Source organism: Oculina patagonica, chromosome 3 (genome assembly GCF_052425735.1).
Source record: "Oculina patagonica isolate OP01 chromosome 3, crgOcupat, whole genome shotgun sequence".
NCBI classification, from domain to species: Eukaryota; Metazoa; Cnidaria; class Anthozoa; order Scleractinia; family Oculinidae; genus Oculina; species Oculina patagonica.
This window is the reverse complement of record NC_135760.1, coordinates 23406312-23430295: the sequence shown is the minus strand read 5'-3', so window position 1 is coordinate 23430295 and position 23984 is coordinate 23406312. Positions and strand designations below refer to the sequence as shown.

Below are 23984 nucleotides of genomic sequence, written 5' to 3'. Positions count from 1 at the left end.
CGGGCCCTCTACCGGTTCAATTATGTCCATGGCTACAAGTTCTTCAATTTTCTCTTAAGCCTTGTCTCGAAGACTAAATGGAGTGCAAATGACTGATTGCGCCACAGGAGGTACGTTTGGATCCACATAGAACTTAACTTGGTAATCTTTTAACTTTCTCACACCTTCAAAGATTTCTTTGTAATCAGACATGACTGTTTACTTAGATGTCTCTGAATAAAGTGGGATGCCTAATTTCAACCCACCCAGCTGTATGACAATTTCTCTTCCCAGCAGTGCTGCCCCTTTCATCAATAACAGCAAATTCAGCTTCTACTTAATTTTGGCCTGCTTTTACTGATGCTGAGAACGTTCCAAGAACTTTCAGTGGCTGTTCACTGCCATACGCATAAAGCTTCTTATCACTCTTCTTAGACACACACTTAATCTTTTCTTGCTTCATCTTTAACCACAGATTTTTGTCAATGACATTAGTGCTTGAACCCGAATCAATAAACATAGCAACTACAACTCCACCCACAGTCACATTTATTTTCTCAGATGGTGCAGCAAAATTCACAGCAAACGCATATTCATCTTCCTCTCTTTCACGTTCCACATACCTGACTAATTTCCTCTTCTGGTTCTTTTCTTTTGGCTTCCCTCCACGTCTAGGTTTGGGAGGTTTGGCTGCTTTCGTTGTTATACACTGGGAACCAAATTGGTCAGCTTCTCCACACTTATGGCACGTTTTTCTTCTGGCAGGGCATTCAGAGTCTCGTCCAAAATGACCCACATTCCCACATCTGTAGCATGCTTGCTTCGTAGATTCGCTGGTTGACTCCTGTGTTTTCTCTTGCTGCTTCTCACGCACCGCGTTCACACCATTCGTTCCACTCTCCATACTCCCCAGCTGCGATTGGAAACGCTCATGATTTGCAGCCGTCGAAAGTAAGAACTCCAGGGTTAGCTTCTCTCCTTTTTCTAGCAATTTCCTCCGTAATTCATGTGATTTGCAACGCTGGACAACTTGATCTCGTATCTGATTTTCAGCTTGCTCACAATGTACAATATGAAAGAAATGCAACGTACAATGCAAAACTTTTGATCCATCGTTGCCAGCGCCTTCCAACGCTCTAAGGATCGCCTTGTGGATCGAACGGTTCCACGCTGGAGAGGTCATCTATCTAATGCTATGGCTCGATCAGTTGGGACTTTTTAAACTTGATTCTCGTCGCCAGATGCCGTGTTCCAACGTCGTATTCAAACCGATAGAACAGGATTATTGCACGCAAAGAATATACACTCGAATCAAATCCGCCATGCTTTAATAATCACCTTCCATACACGCTTTGCCCGCCTAAATACTTCGTGTACGGTACACTGGAATATACTTCACGAACACTACAGACCTGCTACCTTATAGTGTGTTATATACGAGCTAGATCGTTTGAGAAACAGAAACAGAAAAATTTGACTAAGCGGACACTTCTTAACTTCAATAACACCCTACAAAGGATACAATGAGCGGCTACTGCTATGTATAGCTGTCGTTATAATCCACTGTTCGATTTATCTTGCACTGGGCGGTTTTGACAACGTGGCATTGGAAGGCATTTATGTGGATCCCTTAACACCGCAAAGGTCACAAATAGGTGGGGCACTAGTTAAAGGGACTATGTCACATATTTTACCAGATTTTTTGCAAACAGCCAAAATTCATATTGTGTCCATTTTTATTAAAAATTACTATATTAGAGCACTGAAACTGTTAACAAGCTAAAGCATCTTTGACTGAGGATGGCTTAGATGCTTAAAGATATTTTTATGGGTTAAGTTGCCTACCACTACTTTCAAAACAGTTTAGACCAACAATATGCGACATCCCCGTGACAAAGCTCCTTTAAAGCGATCTCTTAATCATACCAAATAACCGTTTTGCACTAACCATCTGTATTAGGTTCCCAAATCTTTCATTTCTTAACCTCTCCCCAATCAATGTTGACAAAAATGTACGCACTAATATTGGTGAGTGGGATGGTCAAAACTTAACATTGCTTGGGGAAAGGCGGGGGGGGGGGGGGGGGGGCGGGGGCTAACTAACTAAACAATGAAGCGCATTGCCGGCTTTGTAGTTGCGCTATACAAGAACCATTCTCATTACAAATTGTTTCAACAGGCTCCCTGTGGTAGATGGCCGGGAGACTTTGCACACCATGAAAACCTTGTCTATGCTTTTGTACAGTCTAACGGGCAGATTCTCTTGAGCAGTAAGCAGACTCTCTTTAAATACTGTCTAACTAAACACACGGGCTACGATCCCAAGTTGAGAGCTCTGAGCACTTCAGACCCGGCATGCCAGGCAAGCGCAAGCCGTTTTCGTTTAGTTGGTAAGTATGATACAATAACCATTCTCGTCCTTATAGCCCTTTTCGTTTCTTTTAGCCGGCAGGGCCTTGACACGAAAAACAAAGGGCTGTGGGGACACGGAATTTTTTAATTTATTTGCCGATATGTTTACAAATGAGAAACACACTCGCAGGCGCAATGATCAAATTTTGATCCTTACGCTTGCATTTTTCAGTGTTAGTATTGACTTTTGGACCTGCGTCGCTAGAGAAAACCAGGCTTAAGTTTTCAATCATCAACATTTCTGGAGGCAAGATCAAGTGGGGCTCGTTTGCACCTCCACGCCACGTCCCTGTTTAATAACTATTTGTTTTTAAATTATGTGGTTTTTTAGATACAGGCATGTCTTGGTATGCAAGTGATTCCTCTACTGTAGCTTCAGGTGTAAACACGAGAGCAAATCACTGCGATTACTCAAACAGAAGGCTTTGCACTACAGCTGAAGTCTGTCCAACAAGTCCTGGGGGTCAGAGTGTTGTGGGCGTTACCGGTGAAAGCTCGAACAAAGCTCTACTCGTGGAAGGGGGAACGTTCTTGGACTCTGCGACTTGCCAAGGACTTTTGCAAACGTCAGGTTATAACGTCGATGGCTTTTTGTGCTGTCCTAGCGATGATTTGCCAAGTCCCAAAGACTTCGTCAGTGACGTAAACGGTGAGTGGGGTCTGTCTGAAAATGATTCTGTTCCAAGTCAACTGCTCGACTCTTGGCAAGTTAAAAAGGCCAGTTATAGTTGCTGGCGGTATTCATTCAAACGTTGAAAAGTAATTGTTTTTTCTTTCATTTTTAAGAATGCCGGCTCTTTAGAATCAGACATTTCGCGGCAAGAGCGGGAACTTCGATTTCTTTCATATTTTAGTGTTAGATAGGCTAGGGTATAACTTAAATCGCTGTATATAGTTTTTTCGATGGAATATCCTTCTATTTTAAAGAAAAATGCAAATAAGGAAAATCTGTTAAAATCGCCATTTGAGGCGCTAAATTATTGCACGAGTTTGAGAGCCTCGCGTGCAAAAACAAATCACTTTACCGTCTTTAAAACAGGCAAATCTTTTTTAAAAATCTCTAAAGATCTGCTGAAATGATTTTGGGAAATATTGCGTTGTTCTTTGTAGACATAATAATTTAATTTCGAAGGCATACAATTCACTGCCGTAAAAGTACTTGGTAAATAAAATTAATTTTCACCATGTGCGAAACCTTCAAATCGTTTCAACTTCGGGTGGTTGAATATAAGAGGAATGGTGTATAGATCCCTGTAAAAATTTCCTTGGGCAAATGATTACTGAAGAGCGACGCGAGAGCTTTTCGAATTCTGTTAAAAATGCAAATATTTGCGCCCGAGCCTCGATACACCTTGGTGCAAAAATGTCATGATCACGGCATAATAACTTGTGCTGAACAAAAGCAAACGCACGGCATCCCCCCCCCCCCGTAAACCCAATACGAGGGACGGACGGACCATTATTATTCTGGGTAGTCGAGGTATGAAAAATTTTCCTCCGCAAGCATTATATTTTAATTTTTGCACCTCTGCAAACATTTCTTTTCAAAAAACAAATTATTTTTTGAATACATATAGTGTTTGCATCAATTTAGTTTGTCCTTTTAGGCCTTGCAAACGATTGTTTCAGTATTTGTCATTCCCCCAGGCTCCAGAAAAATAATGGTCCGTTCCTTAAAGAGAAAGACGTAATTTGCAAAATGTCACGAGCTTAGGACAAAGACAAAAAAATCTGAGACTCCAGCGGGAATTAAACCCATGACTTCCCAAACACCGTGCGGGCGCTCTATCCACTGAGCTACGGAGAGACCCATGGTGAGCAACTAAGGCCATCGCAGTTAGTTCTGAAAGAATTCCAATGCCGTTCCCGCAATATATAAATCAGTAAAGTTTCCTTTCAACAATTTCTCAAAACATGTAGATTGTCGAAAAGCCGCTCTCGGCATGGAAAGCGGCGCAATCCTCGACTCACAAATCAGTGCTTCGTCAAAATTTGATTCCAATCATGCCGCCATTCAGGGCAGACTTAACTTCAAGGTAACTGGAGCGAAAGAAGGTGGTTGGTGCGCTCGCGCGAATGATGTCTATCAATGGCTGCAGGTTGATCTGATTGGTCAGTACACCAGAGTGGCACGTGTAGCAACGCAAGGGAGAAATGCTGTCAACCAGTGGGTAACAATGTACAAACTGCAGTACAGTAACGACGCTGTAAATTTCCAGTACTACAGGGAACAAGGACAAACTGTGGATAAGGTAACAACAACAACAACAAGCTTTTTTGCATGACTGTAAATTTGCTACAATTTTGCAAAAACGTATAACTAATTGACTACTGAGTAAAAAAGTACATATATATATTAAGATGTAGTACTGCAAAAAGTTTATTTCAAAACTGAACTCTTTCACCAATTTCAAGTATATTTTAGTAATTTTGTGGCAAACTAGACAAATCAAAAGTCTCAAGGACAAAAACCGTTACAAGTCCCACGTCATCTATGAAGGAGAATGTTCATGCGGAGAATACTATTAGGTGAAACAATGCGAAATCTTGAAGTGCGAATAACTGAACATTCGAACATCTGCCACACCTCGGAACCAGCACGTCTCTTTTTGGAAAACCCAAGCCACTCATTCCAGTGGAAAGTCCTTTGCTCGGCAAGATCCTAATTTAAGAGAAAGATCATCGAGGGACTAATTATCCAACAAAAGAGCCCAACTTTGAACAAACAAGTTAATTGCTATGTTGCACAGTTGTTCCCTTCGGGAATAACTTGAGTATAATCAAAGTCTCTTCAAGATACCGACCTTTTTGCATGAAGTATGAGTAGAAGGTTTATCCTGTGCATTGTTCTTCGAACTTATCATTACAGTTGCTTTGTAGTTTAGTTTACCAATTTCCTATCTTCGCGGAGGAAATGCAGCCATATAATTTTGTCAAAAATGGCTCGTCCGCGCCGGGTATTTATACACATATTCCTCAACATTACACAAATAAACAGTGCAAATTTCACCGAGATCTGACAATTCTATACTTTAAAATTGCAAGGATCTTTCGAGGCAGTCGATTACGGCAGCGAAATTAGCAAATGAAACAGCAAAATATGCGTTCGACGCTTTGTTTTTGCGACGCCATATTTGAATTGTTATAGGTAGACCGCTGTTCAATGTGTTCAATATATGAGAGGTGTACGACAAGGTTGCGTTTTAAGTCCACTACTTTTCAACCTTTATATTAACGATTTACCGTTCTCATTTGAAAATATTCTGTCTGATCCTTTTGTCCTACCAAACGGTACAAAATTAAACGCTCTACTATATGCCGACGATTTAATTATTTTATCACGTTCCAAAACAGGTTTGCAAAACTGTCTTAACACATTAGACACATACTGCAACACGTGGATGTTGAGCGTAAATCCCAAAAAAACCAAGATAATGGTTTTTCAAAAACGTGCGAAAAAATGTACTGAACATGTATTTTACATAGGAAATCAAACAATTGATGTTGTACAAGATTACACTTATTTAGGAACCAAAATATCTTCTACAGGAAATTTTAAAATCTCACTTGATCACCTAAAAGAGAAAGGACTTCATGTACTTTTTAGTTTGAGACGACACACAAATTTTAGTAGATTGAAACCTTCTCTTGCCTGTAAAATCTTTGATGCAATGATATCTCCAATTCTGCTCTATAATAGTGAAATTTGGGGTGGTTATGTAAAATCTGATTTTAAGGCCTGGGATGGTTCACAAATTGAAAGAACACATCTACAGTTTTGTAAACGCTATCTTGAAGTCAGTAATAAGGCTTCTAATGTTGCATGTAGAGCTGAGCTTGGTCGATTTCCTCTCCTTATCACCATTAATCAAAGAATCCTCAACTATTTGATATATCTCCAAGAAAAGCAACCGGATTCTTTTGTTAGACAGTCTTTTTTAATTTCATTAGAACTTCACACCGCTGGTAAAAATAGTTTTTACTCTAATCTTATGAAGATATCCGAATATTTTAATTTTGGTAATTTTAATCCTGATTTAGTAGACACCGCAAAAGTGACAATGTTTCTGCAGTTAATGAAACAGAAATATATTTCGTATTGGCAGCATACTCTACAGCATTCTCAAAAACTAGAATTTTATAGATCTTTTAAGAACGAATATGCTACCTCCAATTATCTAGAGTTAACTAGGAGAGTTTCTGGTAGGAGAACATTAGCTAAATTACGTATTAGCAATCATAAGTTAATGATCGAACTAGGCAGATATAACAATACGCCCAGACATAATAGGCTCTGCCCGGTCTGTGATTGTAATAAAACCGAAGATGAAATTCATTTTCTCTTTTATTGTTCCAAATATGCAACAATAAGAGATAACTTTTACAAGACAATACAGCCTATCATCTTAAATGTCAGCCAACTACCAGCGCCTGACTTGATTTTAGAATTAATGAATTCTCCCGATCATTTTGTGACCATGCAATTGATTAAATTTATATCATCTTGTTTTGATTTACGTAACAAAATACTATCAATGTAATTAATTTTATATGAATCATTTTTGTTTTTTACTATATATTATTATTTTATTATTTTTATTATTATTATTACTAAATAAGTTTACGCTTTTGCAATATTGTAACAAATTTACAGTCATGCAAATAAAGCTTGTTGTTGTTGTTGTTGTTGTTGTTGTCAAGGCCGTATCGTTACGATTGCTCCACGAAAAAGCACGAAAAATACGGATATTTCCGACTACTGTCGGAGAAAGCATTGCGGCGTAAACAAATCGATACACTCATGCTGCGTTTTGTCTGGGCTCTGCGAGGGTCGGATATCAAGACAGCTTCTTCGTGAGCTTAAGAAGGATTAAACAAAAGCCATATATACAGTGAATGCTTTCGAATTATATTTGAAGATGAAATACGAAAGAATTTTGCTGTCTTGGACTGAAATTCCACTCGACCTGCGTAGATACGATCGCATGTTGTAAAGCCGATTCATGCAACATTGCTCTCAACGCGAGGTCACATCGACTCGGATTGCAAAGCGCTAATCATTAACATTGCAAAATGGCGTTTGTAGCAACCAAATTTGGCCTAATACCCAATTCCCTCTATAGCGCGCGCCTGCAGGGAATCACGGTAGTTGTATTCATCAAACCATGCGCGAGACTCAGCAACAATGCACGTTGCTGAGTCTCGCGCATGGTTTGATGAATACAACTACCGTGATTCCCTGCAAGCGCGCGCTATAGAGGGAATCGGCTATTTTTCACCGCTCCTAAGCTAAAAGAAGCCCCCATCTCTTGCATTTGTTTTAACTTCAATAATATCTTTGAAAAGAGCGAGTTTTTTTGGTATGGTTTATTTTTGACGTTTGTAATTTTTTAACGATGTGAGTGCTAGTGATTATTTATTCGTGTTTTAGCGTTAGTTACGCAATCCATTGTTAGTGCGACGTTTTTTATAGATCGCCTTTCAGACACACGTGCGTTGAGATAAGAAAGCTGACATGTCACTTTTAAAATTGTTATATAAAGTTTGTAAATTTGACAAGTCACGTTTTTTCTACGAGATCGCAAGTGATCACCCACAGCGGAAAGTAATCCCTTGAGAATTTAAAATACTCCCTTGAGAAATTAAAACAGTCCCTTGAGAGTTAATAAGAATGTGGTTCGAGATTGCCCAACATAACCGCTATTCTCCTTCCTTTTGCTTGTAAACAAGCAAATAAGTCGAAAAAACGATGTAAATCACGGACGGCTTTTAACCCTGATGATGACAACAAGTCGAAAACGTTTGGTTTCTTTTTAAATTTTATAACTTTTTAGCATTGTAAATAATATTTGATAATAATATTTGATTAATTCGATTAATTATCCTTCGTTGAAAGAATTTTGTTACGTGAATCAAAACAAGATGATAACAAGTTAATTAATTGCAAGTTCACAAAATAATTAGACTTCATTAATTCTAAAATTAAATCAGACAATGGTAGCCAGCTAACATTTAGTACGAAAGGTTGTATTTCTTGTAAAAGTTATCTCTAATTGTTGCGTATTTGGAACAATAAAAGGGAAAATGAATTTCATCTTCGGTTTGATTACAATCACAGACTGGACATAGCCTATTGTCTCTGGGCGTATTGTTATATCTGCCCAGTTCGGTCATAAGTTTATGATTACTTATGCGCAGCATTAATCCACCATTACATTGATACTGTAGAATCCACATTTCTCGAACCTCCTAAAAATTTTCCGTTTTACCAATTTAGGTTTTTGCTGGGAATAAAGATCAGGACACTGTTGTGTCACATGACCTCAACCCACCAATCAGAGCACGTTTTATCCGTTTTCGACCAGTAGCCTGGTATGGACACATTTCAATGAGAGTGGAACTCTATGATTGTCCACAAGGTAAGAAAAACAATTTTTTTTTGTCAAAAACGACAACAAATACATTTTCTCTTAATACTGGCATATAAGTTACGTTTCTTGGCCATTGTATGGTCATTTACCATAAATTAACATGTTGGTCTAATGGCCAGTCCTTACTCGTGCTTTAGTCCGGCTAGTGCTAGTGTTCTCGAGCTGCATTACAGGGCAAGAAATTACTCTCACAGTGCCTCTCTTTACCCAGGAGTATAAATGGGTGCCGGTGACTGAATTGATGGGGCAACCCATCGAAATACAGGGGGTGACCTGCCATGGCCTAGCATCAGGAGCCATAATCGGGGCTTCTGTTAGCATCCTATATACAGGAAGTATGAATACTCCAAGTCGTTTCTAGCAATGCAAGTGCATGAAAACAGGACATTGAGCCCAGAACTACCATTAAAAACAAGAACATTGAGAAGCTTGAGAAGCTTAAAATCGGGCGCTTTGCCTTGAAAGGCAGGGTTCAGTACAGCAGAAACCACGAAGCAGTTACTTAAGTAGCACTCAGTCCGACTGTGTTTGTGTAAGTCACAGGGCTTGCATGAGCTGTATTAGTGTGCATAATATAATATCTAGAACGTTGTCGAGATTGCATTATTACTTAATGACATGATGGTTTCAATTTATAAATGTATCTCACACAATACAAATAAACGATTGAAGTAGACGACTAGACAATGTAAAGTTTTAAGACTTAGCAAAGTGCAGTGTATTGGTAATACTGTAAGGTGCGGTTTCACCTGAAGGTCGTGTGCTTTTCGGTATTTTCCAGGCATTGCACTTTGATGGGACAGTACTACAACCGTTTACCGGGGAACTACTATTGTCAAGAAAATGATCACAACTTGTTGATGAATGATTGAACATTTGTTTCATACCATTACTGTAATAACAATTGATGAAGGCTTTTAGTCCTGAACCAAAGTATAAGGACTGGGAAATACTGAAACCCATTATCAGCCACCTTAAACGGAAATATCTTGTTGGTGTTTCAAGGAATCCAAGGAAACTTCACTCATCCCATGTATCTATGTATTGCGGTATTTTGTAATTTTTTGAGTGATTTTTGGGGATGTTTGGCAGGTGATAGTTTTTTTAAAAGAATTAGTAAAATTTAGACAACTAAGAAATATTGAAAATTTAATGTGAATTTAACATTGGAATTTGAAGTTAGAAATTGGCAGACGGACACCAAACAGCCCCGTGACATCCTGGAGTGTTTTTGCATGGGGGTCAACTGTGTGATGATGTTTCCATTTTTTTCTTCAATCCCCACTGATAAAGAACTGTTGTTGGTGTTATGTTGGTGTTATCACATGTCAAGCCTTTAACAAGGTATGAAAGAACACAAGGATTTAAATTATTCTGGTGCTCAATTTTTGCGTAACTAAAATTAATGTTACTCAAATTCCTGATGGATTCTGTCTTAAACTGTTACGAGCTTAGTATTTCCAAATTATTGCATGTCAATGTAAGGCAAGACAAGACATGCCTTGGTTCTTATGTAATTCTCTTAAAAACACATAAGATATTGACTATAATTTTGTCTGTGCTATGGCAATTCACAGTGGGGTGGTCTTGATGTGTCTTTAACTTGTAGACTGGACTGGACTAGTAAAACGCGGACTAGTAAAACGCGGACTTGTAAAACGCCTCTAGACACTTCGAATTCCTTGGCCACAATCATCTTACGGCTCTCTTCAATACATAATGTCTCAAAAAAACAGTAACCTCAGAAAGAAGTCAGAAGCAAATAAGGTCGAAAGACCGAATTTGAACATATAACGGCAAATGTTCTAATGTCACGAACGTAGGAGTCGTGTAGGCCCGCCACCTTTATTTACCACATACTGCCCCCAAATTAAAACAGTACCCTCAGAAAGAAGTCAGAAGCAAATAAGGTCGAAAGACCGAATTTAAACATTTAACGGCAAATATTCTAATGTCACGAACGTAGGAGTCGTGTAGGCCCGTCACCTTTATTTACGATTGACTGTTGATTTCTGGACGGGCCCCGTTCTACCTCGTGCGAGCAATACAAACGACTGCACTCAACAGACGTCAAGTAGTGGAAAGAAAGAAACATATGCACACAACTCATAGCATCAATCCCGTTGTTTTAGTAGGGGTTTGCAGAACGAACATGTGCTATACTGCAAAAACATCTCCACGCTAAAACAGACCATAGAGTGCTCAAAAAAGCTAGAAATATGCCGTCGAAGAAACACACAAGAGCTTCAAACACAAATTGTTTCGCTCGCTAAACCGTTTAGTTTTATCCGATTTACAAGCGCTTGTTTTACAAGTCCGCGTTCTACAAGTCCGTGCTTAACAAGCCCTCGTTTTACAAGTCCGCGTTTTACAAGTCCGCGTTTTACTAGTCCTCGTTTTACAAGTCCGCGTTTTACTAGTCCGCGTTTTACTAGTCCGCCTTTTACAAGTCCGCGTTTTACCTGAGTCCGCGTTTTACTAGTCCGCGTTTTACAAGTCCGCGTTTTTCTAGTCCGCGTTATACTAGTCCGCGTCTTACAAGTCCGCGTTTTACTAGTCCGCGTTTTACTAGTCCAGTCCAGTCCTCAAAATACAGTATGCCAAAACTCCCCGCCCTCTAAAGATAAGTCCTTGACGGTTCTTGTCGTTTTTCGGTGCCTATTCATCTTCGGCATCTTTCTCATCCACCTCTCGTTCTGTCCTGTGTCTGTCATCACACGAAAGAAAAGCTGATTCTCAAAAAATCTGCCACAAAAGGAAATTGACAAAAACAATATGAAAACCATATATCGAAAGTTTCTTATTCTAAAATTTTATCATACGTCTTAATTCAGAGCTACAAAGAAGTTCCTCCTTTTGAGTTATTGATACTGTTCTTACAGTACCTCTTTCCACTAGCGAAATTTTACAAAATTCCTTCGCGGCGAAAAGGTAGCGCGAATCCAGAACAGACTCCAATCGAGAGTGGGTTAATTCTAGATTACTATTAATTAACTATTACAACATTCATTTTTAAAATAGTTTCCCAAGCCGACTAAGCTAACTAAACGTCGAGTGTATCTTTCAGTAAACAAAACATGCCGTTATGACGCCGGAAATCCAGCTCACGCATACTATACCCCGTGACTCACGCAAACCTCCGACTTACGTGCTACTACAGTCATTCCTTTCTAAACATTTTTTTTTGACCACCACCGTACCTTTCTACCCAAAAAACTCATGAAACCGCCCGGTTTTAACCTGTTTTAACCTTTCAAAAATTAGAGCGTTCGAAACTAAATAAGATCCGTAATCACAAACAACATACAGCCGTTTACCAGCACTCTTTAAAACTCCTGAAACCCTTCAAAATCAGGCAAAATAAATCTTTGAAATAACCTTTATCAATGTTTCTTATTTTTTATTCAGTTCTATAAAATGCCTTTCATACACTACTGTCAAACAAAAATTTCAATTTCCTCAAAGTTTCAAGACAAAAGAATAACAAATATTTCGTGCACAATGTAATTTAATTAAGCCAATATTATCACGTCTAAAAATACTTCAAGCAATTCAGTGAAAACCCGTTTTTTTTTCGTATCAACGAAAACCACTTTCGAATAATCAATACATGAAAATAACAATAAGATCAAAAGGAAGAAAGGAACCTTTCTAATTATTTGAAGACTTTCAAAGCCGTGATATTATGCATCCAATCCGCGATAAAATTTAATTACAACAAAATCCAAGCTCTCATTTTGAATTCCATTCTTTTCAGTTGATACCTTTATCCAACTTGTGAAAAATTCCATTCAAGTTCCTATTAATACTGTACATTCCCAATGTTTTGCTCAGGTCTTCAGAAGCGTCTTACTAACCAAATCTAAAATAATTCCAAAACATGCTGTACAAACATTCTACTCTTTGTGACAAACGACTTGACGACCAATTGTTCAGAAATGAAAATCGACACAGTTCTTGCTAAATAAAAAAAAAGTTTTACGGCGGAGTCAGGCTCAAAAAATATACCGCAAGATCACACCCCCATTCATAGTCAGAAACCAGCAAACCATCTAGTTTGCTAAAAAAAACACTGCGTGACATCAATGACGTTACCTTTTTCATTTACAAAAATAACTTTAACTTGTCAAAGTAAGTGCAATTTCACAATGGTGAATATCAGTACAGTATGGGGCCCAGTTCTCGGCCGGGTCCAGTTCTCGGCCACTTTGTGTTTAACGCGTTTTTTCACACTCCAGTTGAATCAAAAGAAAAAGGTATTTCCTTCAAACGATAGACTGATTCATGTGCTTTAAGTATCTTGAGTTTGATCGTTCAATTCGATATAGAAAGCTCACACGTCGAGTTTACGCGGAGGTAGGTGAATTTGCATTCCCGAAAAAGTTGTTTGTTTACGGCTCCAAATTCATGGATGTAGTTAAATTCGTATTTTATCCAAAAGCCCCCACCATACGAGCTAATTTTTGGCATGTGAAACGTAGAATAATTCAGCTTTCTGCTTTAGTTAACTTTTCGTTGAACCGTTGTATTTTTTGGTCTTAATTTACTTCGAAATTTTTTCTTGCGACGTTTGCGTATTTGCCAGTTCTCGGCCACCCTGCTCGCTATCACAGCTTAGCGCTTGGTTTTTAATATAATTTCATCTGCTGCTGCCAGAATGAAAGAAATAAATGTTTTAAAAATAAAGTTCAATCTTATCTCTAAGTTTTGAGCTGACTCTTGTCTTGTCTATTATTTCTACAACACCTAAATCTTTCAAGACCTTTTCACTGCAAAATAAACCATCTAAATGCACGGGTCACACAATGCGGTTTTGCCAGAACCTGCACATAGGCAACTAGGCGCGTTAAAATCCTTCTTTTCTAAAGTAAAACAAAGCATCATAAAAATAATTTGGGATCGATATAGTATAAATAGGTTTACAGAGTGATTTTATGACTGTGAAAATTAATTGAGCATTTTTTTTACAGATAATTACGCACAAGCTTTTTAGTGGCCGAGAACTGGGCCAAGGTGGCCGAGAACTGGGCCCACAAATGGAGCTTTTATTTTTATTATTGCTCGGGCAAATTAATTTTTGACCGGTCGATAGCTTTACACCAAAAAGCTGAATAATGTAGCTAGCTCTGGGAGAAATTTCAAGTTCCTGCGGTTCTTCTGAGGTAAGAAATACAAGTTTACGTCAAAAGTGGCCGAGAACTGGGCCAAGGTGGCCGAGAACTGGGCCCACAAATGGAGCTTTTATTTTTATTATTGCTCGGGCAAATTAATTTTTGACCGGTCGATAGCTTTACACCAAAAAGCTGAATAATGTAGCTAGCTCTGGGAGAAATTTCAAGTTCCTGCGGTTCTTCTGAGGTAAGAAATACAAGTTTACGTCAAAAGTGGCCGAGAACTGGGCCCCATACTGTACTTTGCCCCGTAAGCTTTTTTCTCTGTCCTTCCGCCGAAGCAAAAAAACACAACCTGATTACACATTAACCCAAAAGTCGACCAAGTGTGCCTGCAACGATTTCCTGTCAAAACTAAAATGAAAACCATTGCGGTATGCGTCACCCGTAGCGGTTTTGTAGCAACCCCAAGCTATCCCCGTCTTTTTGGCCGCGCCAGGAGACTACGCTCTAGGACGACCAAAGGGTAAACTATAAATCGGCCACGCCCGATTAATAATGTATAGCAGTGACTTAAGAATGCCGGCCTCTTAGAATCAGACATTTCGCGGCAAGAGCGAGAACTTCGATTTCTTTCATATTTTAGTGTTAGATAGGCTAGGGTATAACTTAAATCGCTGTATAGTTTTTTCGATGGAATATCCTTCTATTTTAAAGAAAAATGCAAATAAGGAAAATCCGTTAAAATCGCCATTTGAGGCGCTAAATTATTGCACGAGTTTGAGAGCCTCGCGTGCAAAAACAAATCACTTTACCGTCTTTAAAACACGCAAATCTTTTTCAAAAATCTCTAAAGATCTGCTGAAATGATTTTGGGAAATATTGCGTTGTTCTTTGTAGACATAATAATTTAATTTCGAAGGCATACAATTCACTGCCGTAAAAGTACTTGGTAAATAAAATTAATTTTCACCATGTGCGAAACCTTTAAATCGTTGGTTGAATATAGGAAGAATGGTGTACAGATCCCTCCGGCTCCGTGCAAGATAGACTGTAAAGCGCCGACATTCAAGTGCCATTTTAGCAGCGATCAGAAGTAATATTTATGTGTACTATAAGCCAAGCAATACTTTACAAACGGCTATGCCGTCGAAGAAGATGCAGTGGTGATGAGATGCGCCGAAAGTTGATCAAAGATTGGAATTCGACCACTGAATATGTTGACAGTTGGCACGGTGCTTCCGACAAATCTACACAAACAAAGCTCAATTGCGACGGATGACTAGAGCCGGAATCGTGCTTAAATGGCCTTCGAACCTACCTTTTACAGCAGATTAGGGTTAGAACATTTCATAATGTTTTTGTATGTGTTTAGTTTGACCTAAAATGGGTTAAGACATGTGCACGGATTGAAATTCATGTCTGACTCGTAACTTCAAAGTTGACCGCTTAAGGTCAAATATTTGCATTTTTAACAGAATTCGAAAAGCTCTCGCGTCGCTCTTAATCATTTGCCCAAGTAAATTTTTACAGGGATCTATACACCATTCTTCTTATATTCAACCACCAGAAGTTGAAACGATTTGAAGGTCTCGCACATGGTGAAAATTAATTTTATTTACCAAGTACTTTTACGGCAGTGAATTGTATGCCTTCGAAATTAAATTATTATGTCTATAAAGAACAACGCAATATTTCCCAAAATCATTTCAGCAGATCTTTAGAGATTAAAGACGGTAAAGTGATTTGTTTTTGCACGCGAGGCTCTCGAACTCGTGCAATAATTTAGCGCCTCAAAATAGAAGGATATTCCATCGAAAAAACTATACAGTGATTTAAGTTATACCCTAGCCTATCTAACACTAAAATATGAAAGAAATCGAAGTTTCCCCTCTTACCGCCAATTTTCAAAAATGTCTGATTCTAAGAGACCGGCATTCTTAAAAAGGCCAGTTATAATTGCTGGCGGTATGCATTCAAACGTTGAAAAGTAATTGTTTTTTCTTCCATTTTTAAGCGGAAAGTGAATTGTTTATGGCCTTGAAAACGTTTTGTGCCACGAATAAGAGTTCAAGGAATATTCCACTGGTGAACTAGCAAATGCCCAAGGTGTAGGTTTAAGTCAAATCATCAATTTTGGCGGTTAGAAGTTTTAGAGAATTATTTCCGTTTGGGGTATGAAGGTACAAAATGAAATCTAACCCACTTTTTTTAAAAATAGGTTACGGTTACTTTATGCACAAAAGTGGGAAATGCGCTCATTATATCAACCAAACGTTGGTACTCAAAACTGACTGCAAAAGCCAAACTGCTCTCCTGAGCTGGTCAAGCGATGGGACTATCAAACAAGGTGCAAACTGCATTGTTAATCAGTCGCTTGGACAGTGCCCTCCGTAAGTAGTTTGATGTAGCTTGATCAACTCAATTTTAAAAACTTAAAAGTTTCAATTATCTCAGTAAAATTTAATTAAAAGAGCCTCAATTCAAATTACACAATTCATTTTTCCAACGTCTTCCATTCAACAATACGTGGCAGTATTTTCTCAAAATGCTTGGACCTCACGATACATATATCTTATATTTAAATGGTATTTTAATAAGCATCCTTGCTCCTTCCAAGTTCCGAAGGCAGTTGTGAGAGATACTTTCATTCTTTCGCTTGAACTTCTCAGTGAACAGCTAACAAAACAAGGAGCTCGAGCTGAACAAAGACGTGCAATCGTGCATAACGCCTCGTATTATGAAAATTTTCATAAAAAGATCTCTTGTGCGCTATAATAGCAAACAATAATCGTGCACTTATCTTATTTTCAATATAAATATTAGCGAAAGTAATAGAGTTTTCCGATTAAACGGAAATGGAACGACTTTTTCCGCCTGTTATAGCTAATTAGATGCAAAGTGCCGTTTGTTTCAATTTGCACAATGAAATTTCAGTAATTATTCATTGTTTACGAGCAGATTAAATTAGCAATCCTTGCAGTAAATACAATGTCTCGTGGTGGAATGCAAACTATATTCTTTTTAAACTGCTTGAAAATCAAGATACAATGTTCATCACAGTTTTCCCAGAAAAATATATTGAAAACAGCAGTATATTTTCTGAGACAACTGAAGAAAAATGTTTTTAGGTGCAAAGTTTCCATGGTGTAAAAAAATAGTTACTGAAAGGAGGCGGCTTTTTTATCGCACACGTAAAAGCCTGTGAAACCTGTGAAACTCACAAGTATCGTAGAACAAAGAACGACCAAGACAACAAAGAACCTCGAAACAATAAAAAGCAGGAAAATAATAGCCCCAAAACAAAGAAAAATTTTACAAGTTCTTACACCAGAGTAAACCCCAAACGTTGACGAACATGAAAGTTTTCGCAGCATAACTTTTGCACAACTTATTTTCCATCCAAACAGTTGCCATTTGTGGAACTTCACACTTCTCTACGGTTTTGCAACTTTGCTTATTGCCACCATCTACCAAATAAATAGAAAGATGGGAGTTGAAAAATGAGGCGGTATCTTTTTGTTGTATTGTTTTCTTTTCATTTGCACATAAAAAATTCCACGGGTAAACATCACATATCACTTTTTTTGTTACACCTTGGAACGTACAACATGCGAACATCACACTAGCCTGTGTACAGCCGTCCCGCTCCGCTCAAAAAAATCGCGATTTTGCCTTTTGTTTAAGAACTAATTCTTTTTTCTTTCGAAACTGTGCCCATGTCATGTGGACTGACTGCCTTCAGATATGTCATTAGGCGAGAGCAATACTCTTTTTGAGAGCTGCACTGCATGGTGATATTACAATGCCCTCGAGCAGTGGACAACACGCGCAGAAGAAAAAAGTTACCAAAGCGTAAAATGTCAAATTGTCGATACACACCTATTGAAAATATGATGATTGTCAGGCTGTTGAGAAATGTGGCCGCGAGTGGCGTAGCTTGACCAGGTTAACAGTTGGAAATATTTTTGTGCATTTTATTCGAAATAAAAAAGTATTTTTTTTTAAAGAAAATTCTTACATATTTTTTTGGCAATGCACCACATTTTACTGAATTGGTAATAGCTCTCTATAATGAAACGTGGATCACGCAAAATTTAAGATTCCCTGATTTCGAGTTTTCTGCTTACCGTTATTACAGTAATATCGATGTGGTGAGTAAAAACAAGCAAGCAAATTAATGAATTTTTAATGGGTTAACTAAGTGAATTTAATAAGATTTTCAATAGGCGGAAAAATGTGTTCCATTTAAGTGAATTTTCCGCTAAATCGGAAAACTCTATTAAACGACGTTTCGACATCGTCGGATGTCATTGTCGAGTGAAATGTTTGGCGTTAGTTTTTGCATATAAATACGTATACAATTATGCAGATAAGGTGACAAGTAGTTAAAGTGATAATTAGGAAATTAAACAAACAATTTTGCTCTGATTGAGTCTGATTGTGTGTTTAGTGTTGGCTGAAGTTCTCTGATATATAACATTTCATATATCAGGCAGTCAAGTTTGCTCTTGCACTTCTTTAAGATGGTGAAATGGTCTTCAAGTTTCTTTGGCTCCATATTGTGTTCATTCTTGATCATTCTCGACCCCAGAGCTATTGTCTTTTTCACGTGACTGACGGCGACAAAAGCTCTGGGAAACTCCACGCAAGCGTAGCCAAAATCTGGCTACGATGACTCTATTGCGCACGCTCCACATTCCAGAGACAAAAAACGGCTCTTGCAACGATTACTAGCAGTAGGATTTTGTTGCAAATTTCAGCAAAAATTAATGTTACAGCTTTAGCTCGTGTAAAGCCCCAGTAAAGTTAAAATCAGCAAGGTAGTTTTTCTAAATGAATACTTTATTTTAAAATGTTCAACAAGTGAATAATTAAAAAAGTCATTCAACCGTTGCATTCATTCAGACATGTCTGCGGTTTTATGCAAATTCAGGTCGTGTCACGTAATTGTAATCAGTGCTGTTTTTGAACGATTCTCTGCTGTTAAACGTCGTTATAAAATGAACATGGTTATTTAAGTGAAGAGGAATTGCTCTGAGACTGTTGATGTCGTCTCCAAACAGAAATACATCCGAAAAACAGCACATATTACGATTGCGTGCACAATCTTTGATTTACATAAAGCACAGACATTCAATTCCCCAGGGGCCAGGACAACCATGCCGACGCACGTTCAAATTTTGGCGCGTTACAGATCGACCAATCAGAAGTGTTTTCATTGTTTCAACGAACTTCAAATGAGAATAGGCTCTGTTCCAGGGTTGCCCAGAGCTCTTCTCGCCGTCAGTCATGCGCAAAAGAGAAGAGCTCTGGGGTCGAGAATGATTCTTGATGTGATTTCCGATTCCAGCAGAGCTATGATGCTCAGCAACACGTTGATATAAGTGTCGGCGAGTATACCCGACATAGCTCGCATCGCACGAGCCACATTTTAATAAATACACAACGCTTTGCTGGTTGATTAATGGAGGTTTTTCTTCGCGCATCTTGACATCATCTTCAATTTTCCTACTCGTGAATACTGGCTGTAGTGGTTTTCCAATTTTGTTGCTCAAATCTCGTAGTTGTCTTCTGACAGTGTCGGCCGACTTTTGATCTTTGAACGGTAGTACAATTCTGGTACTGTCGCCGCGGTTGCTTGTGTGAGTTTTGCTTTCCGTTGGGACTGTTACGGAGGTCAGAAACTGTCAAATGGTGGAATCAACAAGATGTGCAGGGTACTGCAGTTTGAGGAAAAAATCTTTCAAACGTGTGCATTCTTTGGAGAAGTACTCCCAAGAGGAGGATAGATGATAAGCTCTGGTCAGCATTGTTCTTATTGGTGCTCTTTTGTACCGGAAGTCGACGTGGCTTTGATAGTGTAAAAGAAGGCTTAAGTTCGTCGGTTTTACATAGACTTTTGTTTGGATTTGGGTGCCATTCTTCAATAGCTCCATTCCAAGGAAAGGTAGTGCGTTGTTTATTGACGTTTCCATAGTGAATTGAATGAACGGGTGTCCGGTGTTGAGGGTCGGGAGTGGTTGTTAACGTATCATCAACGTATCGTCTATAAAAAGGCGGCATTTGTCCTGTGCGTTGAATGTTCTCTTCGACAGAACACATAAAGACATTCGCTAATAGAGGACCAAGGGGTGACCCCATGACCACTCCGTTCATAAAGAAGACCATTAAATTGGAATATTTGATCTTTAGTGGCGACATTGAGAAGCTGAATCAGATCAGATTAGCTGATGTTGAGATTATGCGTTCTGTTGAACCAATTATCTTCAAACGCTTTGTCAGCCAGGAGTCCGATTGTTTCGTCAAGGGGGACGTTTGTGAACAGTGATGAGACATCATAGGAGACAAGTTGATCTTCCTCTCTGAACTCTGTTGTTGGAATTTCATCAGCGAACTGGAAGACATCTGTGATAGTATGCTGGTTGTGAGAGAGAGGCTTTAGTTTGTCATCTAACCACTTTGCAAGGTCATAATTATATGTCCCGGTGGCTTATAAATTGGGTGCATAGATAGGCTTTTCTTGTTTGTCTTTGGCAAGCCGTACAGGTGGGCGAGTCTAGAGGCTTGAGGACAAACCGAATCAGTGATGGACTTTGGTAAAATTTTTCGAACAATCGATGCGAGATGTTTCTCCTTGTACAAGAGCGGGTGGTAATTTTTTGGCGGCCGGCCCTTCGTTTGGGTTTCTTGAGGTCACATTTTCTAAATGTTGAAGTGTCGTTGATAGACGCTTCAGTCAATAGAGTTAGGCCTTCTTTTACACTATCAAAGCCACGCCGACTTCCGGTACAAAAGAGCACTAATAAGAACAATGCTCACCAGAGCTTATTATCTATCCTCTTCTTGGGAGTACTTCTCCAAAGAATGCACGCGTTTGAAATATCTTTTCCTCAAACTGCAGTACCCTGCACATCTTGTTGATTCCACCATTTCACAGTTTCTGACCTCCGTAACAGTCCCAACGGAAAGCAAAACTCACACAAGCAACCGCGCCGACAGTACCAGAATTGTACTACCGTTCAAAGATCAAAAGTCGGCCGACACTGTTAGAAGACAACTACGAGATTTCAGCAACAAAATTGGAAAACCACTACAGCCAGTGTTCACGAGTAGGAAAATTGATGATGATGTCAAGATGCGCGAAGAAAAACCTCCATTAATCAACCAGCAAAGCGTTGCGTATTTATTAAAATGTGGCTCGTGCGATGCGAGCTATGTCGGGTATACTCGCCGACACTTATATCAACGTATTGCTTAGCATCATAGCTCTGCCCCCCGGGGGGGACTCCCATATAGAAGGGGCGGGGATGCTCGTCGGAAATTTTGAATTTTACCCCTAAAAGAGACCAATCTGGGCGTGGCCGAAGCTTATGAAGACCCCTAAAAGAGACTTTGTTTATATGAATCGAGTAAATATAACGAATGAAAATTATTTCTTTTTGGTTATTTCTTCGCGTGCAACCCTAAACGAGACCTTGACGGCTAAAAATAATGACAGTTTGCCCAGAACACCCTAAGCGAGACCAAAATCCAAAAATTACACCCCTAAGCGAGACGACGAGCATCACCGTCCCTTTCATATGGGAGTCCCCCCCCCCCCCCCCCCGCCGGAGCTCGAGCTCTGCTTGAATCGAAAATCACATCAAGAATGAACACAATATGGAGCCAAAGAAACTTGAAGACCATTTCACCATCCTAAAGAACTGCAAGAGTAAACTTGACTGCCTGACATATGAAATGTTATATATCAGATAACTTCAGCCAACACTAAACACACAATCAGACGCTGTCAGAGCAAAATTCAGAAAATTGTTTGTTTAATTTCCTAATTATCACTTTAACTACTTGTCACCTTATCTACATAATTGTATACGTATTTATATGCAAGAACTAACGCCAAACATTTCACTTGACAATGACATCCGACGATGTCGAAACGTCGTATATTACTTTCGCTAACATTTATATTGAAAATATTCTTACAAGCTTTACTCATTCGATCACTTATCTTATTATAAAGAATAACAGCTGGGTATAGCGCTCCAAAAAGGTCGCAGAGCTTCAACGGTGGAAAATACGTGCAAAAGGCTTTTGCAACTTCTTGCCACGTAGAAATTTCTTTTCGCTTGCTTAAGACATCGAGCGAATGAAAAATATCCCGTATGACCAGAAGAACCATCCAACAGGAAGCTGGAAGATCCATACGTCATGTTCACAAGCTGCATCAAAATATTTATTTCTAGAAATAAATAGCCTATATTGATTGAAAACAGTTGAGCATGGAATAGGGGTTTGAGAAATCTGCAGTAGGGACATGTACAGTTGTTGTTCTGGTCAATATGATTTCTCATACTTATACCTTAATTTTGTTACTTAAGTTTTCAGTTCACGAACGTAAACTCTCTGCAAGACGTATTTACCAGTAAGTGCCTGGTCCCTAAGGCGGGGCAACTGAACCCCGCTGAAGACACCGAGTTAGTTGAAAGGGCAGAGTGTGGAGAGGCATATGCCAGCTTTGCATTAAAAAGTGAGTAAAGAAAAGAGGGACAGATGTAGACAGTCAGACAAACAGACGGATTAACAGACAGAAAGACAGACAGACAGATAGACCGACTGACACAGAGACAGACAGACAGACAGACAGACAGACAGACAGACAGACAGACAGACAGACGGATAGACAGACAGACAGAAAGACAGACAGACAGATAGACCGACTGACACAGAGACAGACAGACAGACAGACAGACAGACGGATAGACAGACAGACTGACTGAAACACAGACAGGCAGTCGGTCCGACACTATCTGTCAGACCGACTGACAGACAGACAGACACACAGACGGAAAGACAGGCAGGCAGGCAGACAGCCAAACAGGGGAGAAAGAGACCCTGGGAACGAGGTTGCTTCGGCAGACAAAAAACGACCACAGAGGACGATAAACGTTTACAGAAACAGTCAAACATTACGGCAAGGAGCCCAAAAGTGTGAGCATTTTTAGTTAATCTTCTTGTGTTCCTAAAGTAATCCAACAAAAAGCCTAGGATAGCTTGCAGTTGACTTAAATTTGCACCAACAAAATGTGAATTAAAAAGGGGTCATACTTTAAAGCTTTGGCAGTAATAATTAATCATGTAGTAAAATATACAGATAGACAGTTTTACGGATTTTTTTAAAGGTCTGCGTCTGAGGTGAAAATTTGGTTTAAAAAGTAAATTCTTAGGCAAAGTTTTGGATCATGTTAAGTAACGCAAAGCAAAACGTAACGAAGCAAAGCAAAGCTAAACATAAAGAAGCAAAGTAAAGTGATGTAATTGATATTCATATTTGACTGAAAAAAACACATCTTAAAACTAACTTTTTTGCTAAGTTTAATACAATGCTTTGTAATCAGTTGCTGTATCCAGTAGGGTTACTTAGACAACAATTTGGCTCATGGCGTTTGATTTTTTTTCCGCAGCACCTCTACTATTTCTGCAACCTTCGTTAAAGGGCGACATCTAAAGCAGATTAGTGCATGAAAATGGGGTTCCAAATCTATTTTGATAAACACTTTTAATTTTTTTCTCCAGGGATCCAGGGATACCTGAAACATTCAAGCAATAAATGTGTTGGTGTAAATGGAAACAAGCTTGAGTTCCAGGCTTCCTGTACGTCTGCCGAACAAGTCTTCTATAAAGAAAGCTTCTCGTCGCCACTGGTTCATGTAGCAAGTGGAAAATGTGTCGCAGATCCTGGTTCAGATGGCACGGTAACAGGGGCGTAGCGAAAGGGGGGTCCTAGGGTGCCCGTGCCCCCCCTCCTTTGTGGGATTTTTTTATAAAAAATTTACAACTTAGAACAGACATAGTTCCCATATTATCTTAATTCCCACCATCGGTTTGGCTGCGCTAGATGGTTCTTGGTTTAAGACAAAAACTGGTAATTTCAGTTTTTATTGAGACAGCACCAGCGGCAAAACTGTTGTCATGGCAACAGCCCTTAGAGTGTCATTTTGTTTCTTTTGTGATGCACATTTGCGGTGCCAAGTTTCAAGAACACTGCTTC

The 23984-nt window shown here is 39.1% G+C and overlaps 2 protein-coding genes across 2 annotated transcripts in view; one reads left to right on the top strand and one right to left on the bottom strand.

Annotated features, from left to right (window-relative positions):
* LOC144647098 (uncharacterized) overlaps positions 1-23984 on the top strand; it is a 78491-nt gene that overhangs the window by 6990 nt on the left and 47517 nt on the right. Inside the window, exons 4-9 of the mRNA XM_078506848.1 lie at positions 2159-2369; positions 2723-3040; positions 4312-4643; positions 8669-8810; positions 16155-16326; positions 22315-22463. Coding sequence (XP_078362974.1) covers positions 2159-2369; positions 2723-3040; positions 4312-4643; positions 8669-8810; positions 16155-16326; positions 22315-22463 — 1324 coding nt within the window. The remainder of the gene's footprint in view (positions 1-2158; positions 2370-2722; positions 3041-4311; positions 4644-8668; positions 8811-16154; positions 16327-22314; positions 22464-23984) is intronic.
* On the bottom strand, positions 317-1162 carry LOC144645908 (uncharacterized). Its single transcript, XM_078505429.1, has one exon. The coding sequence runs from the start codon at positions 1160-1162 to the stop codon at positions 317-319; it is 846 nt and encodes a 281-aa protein (XP_078361555.1).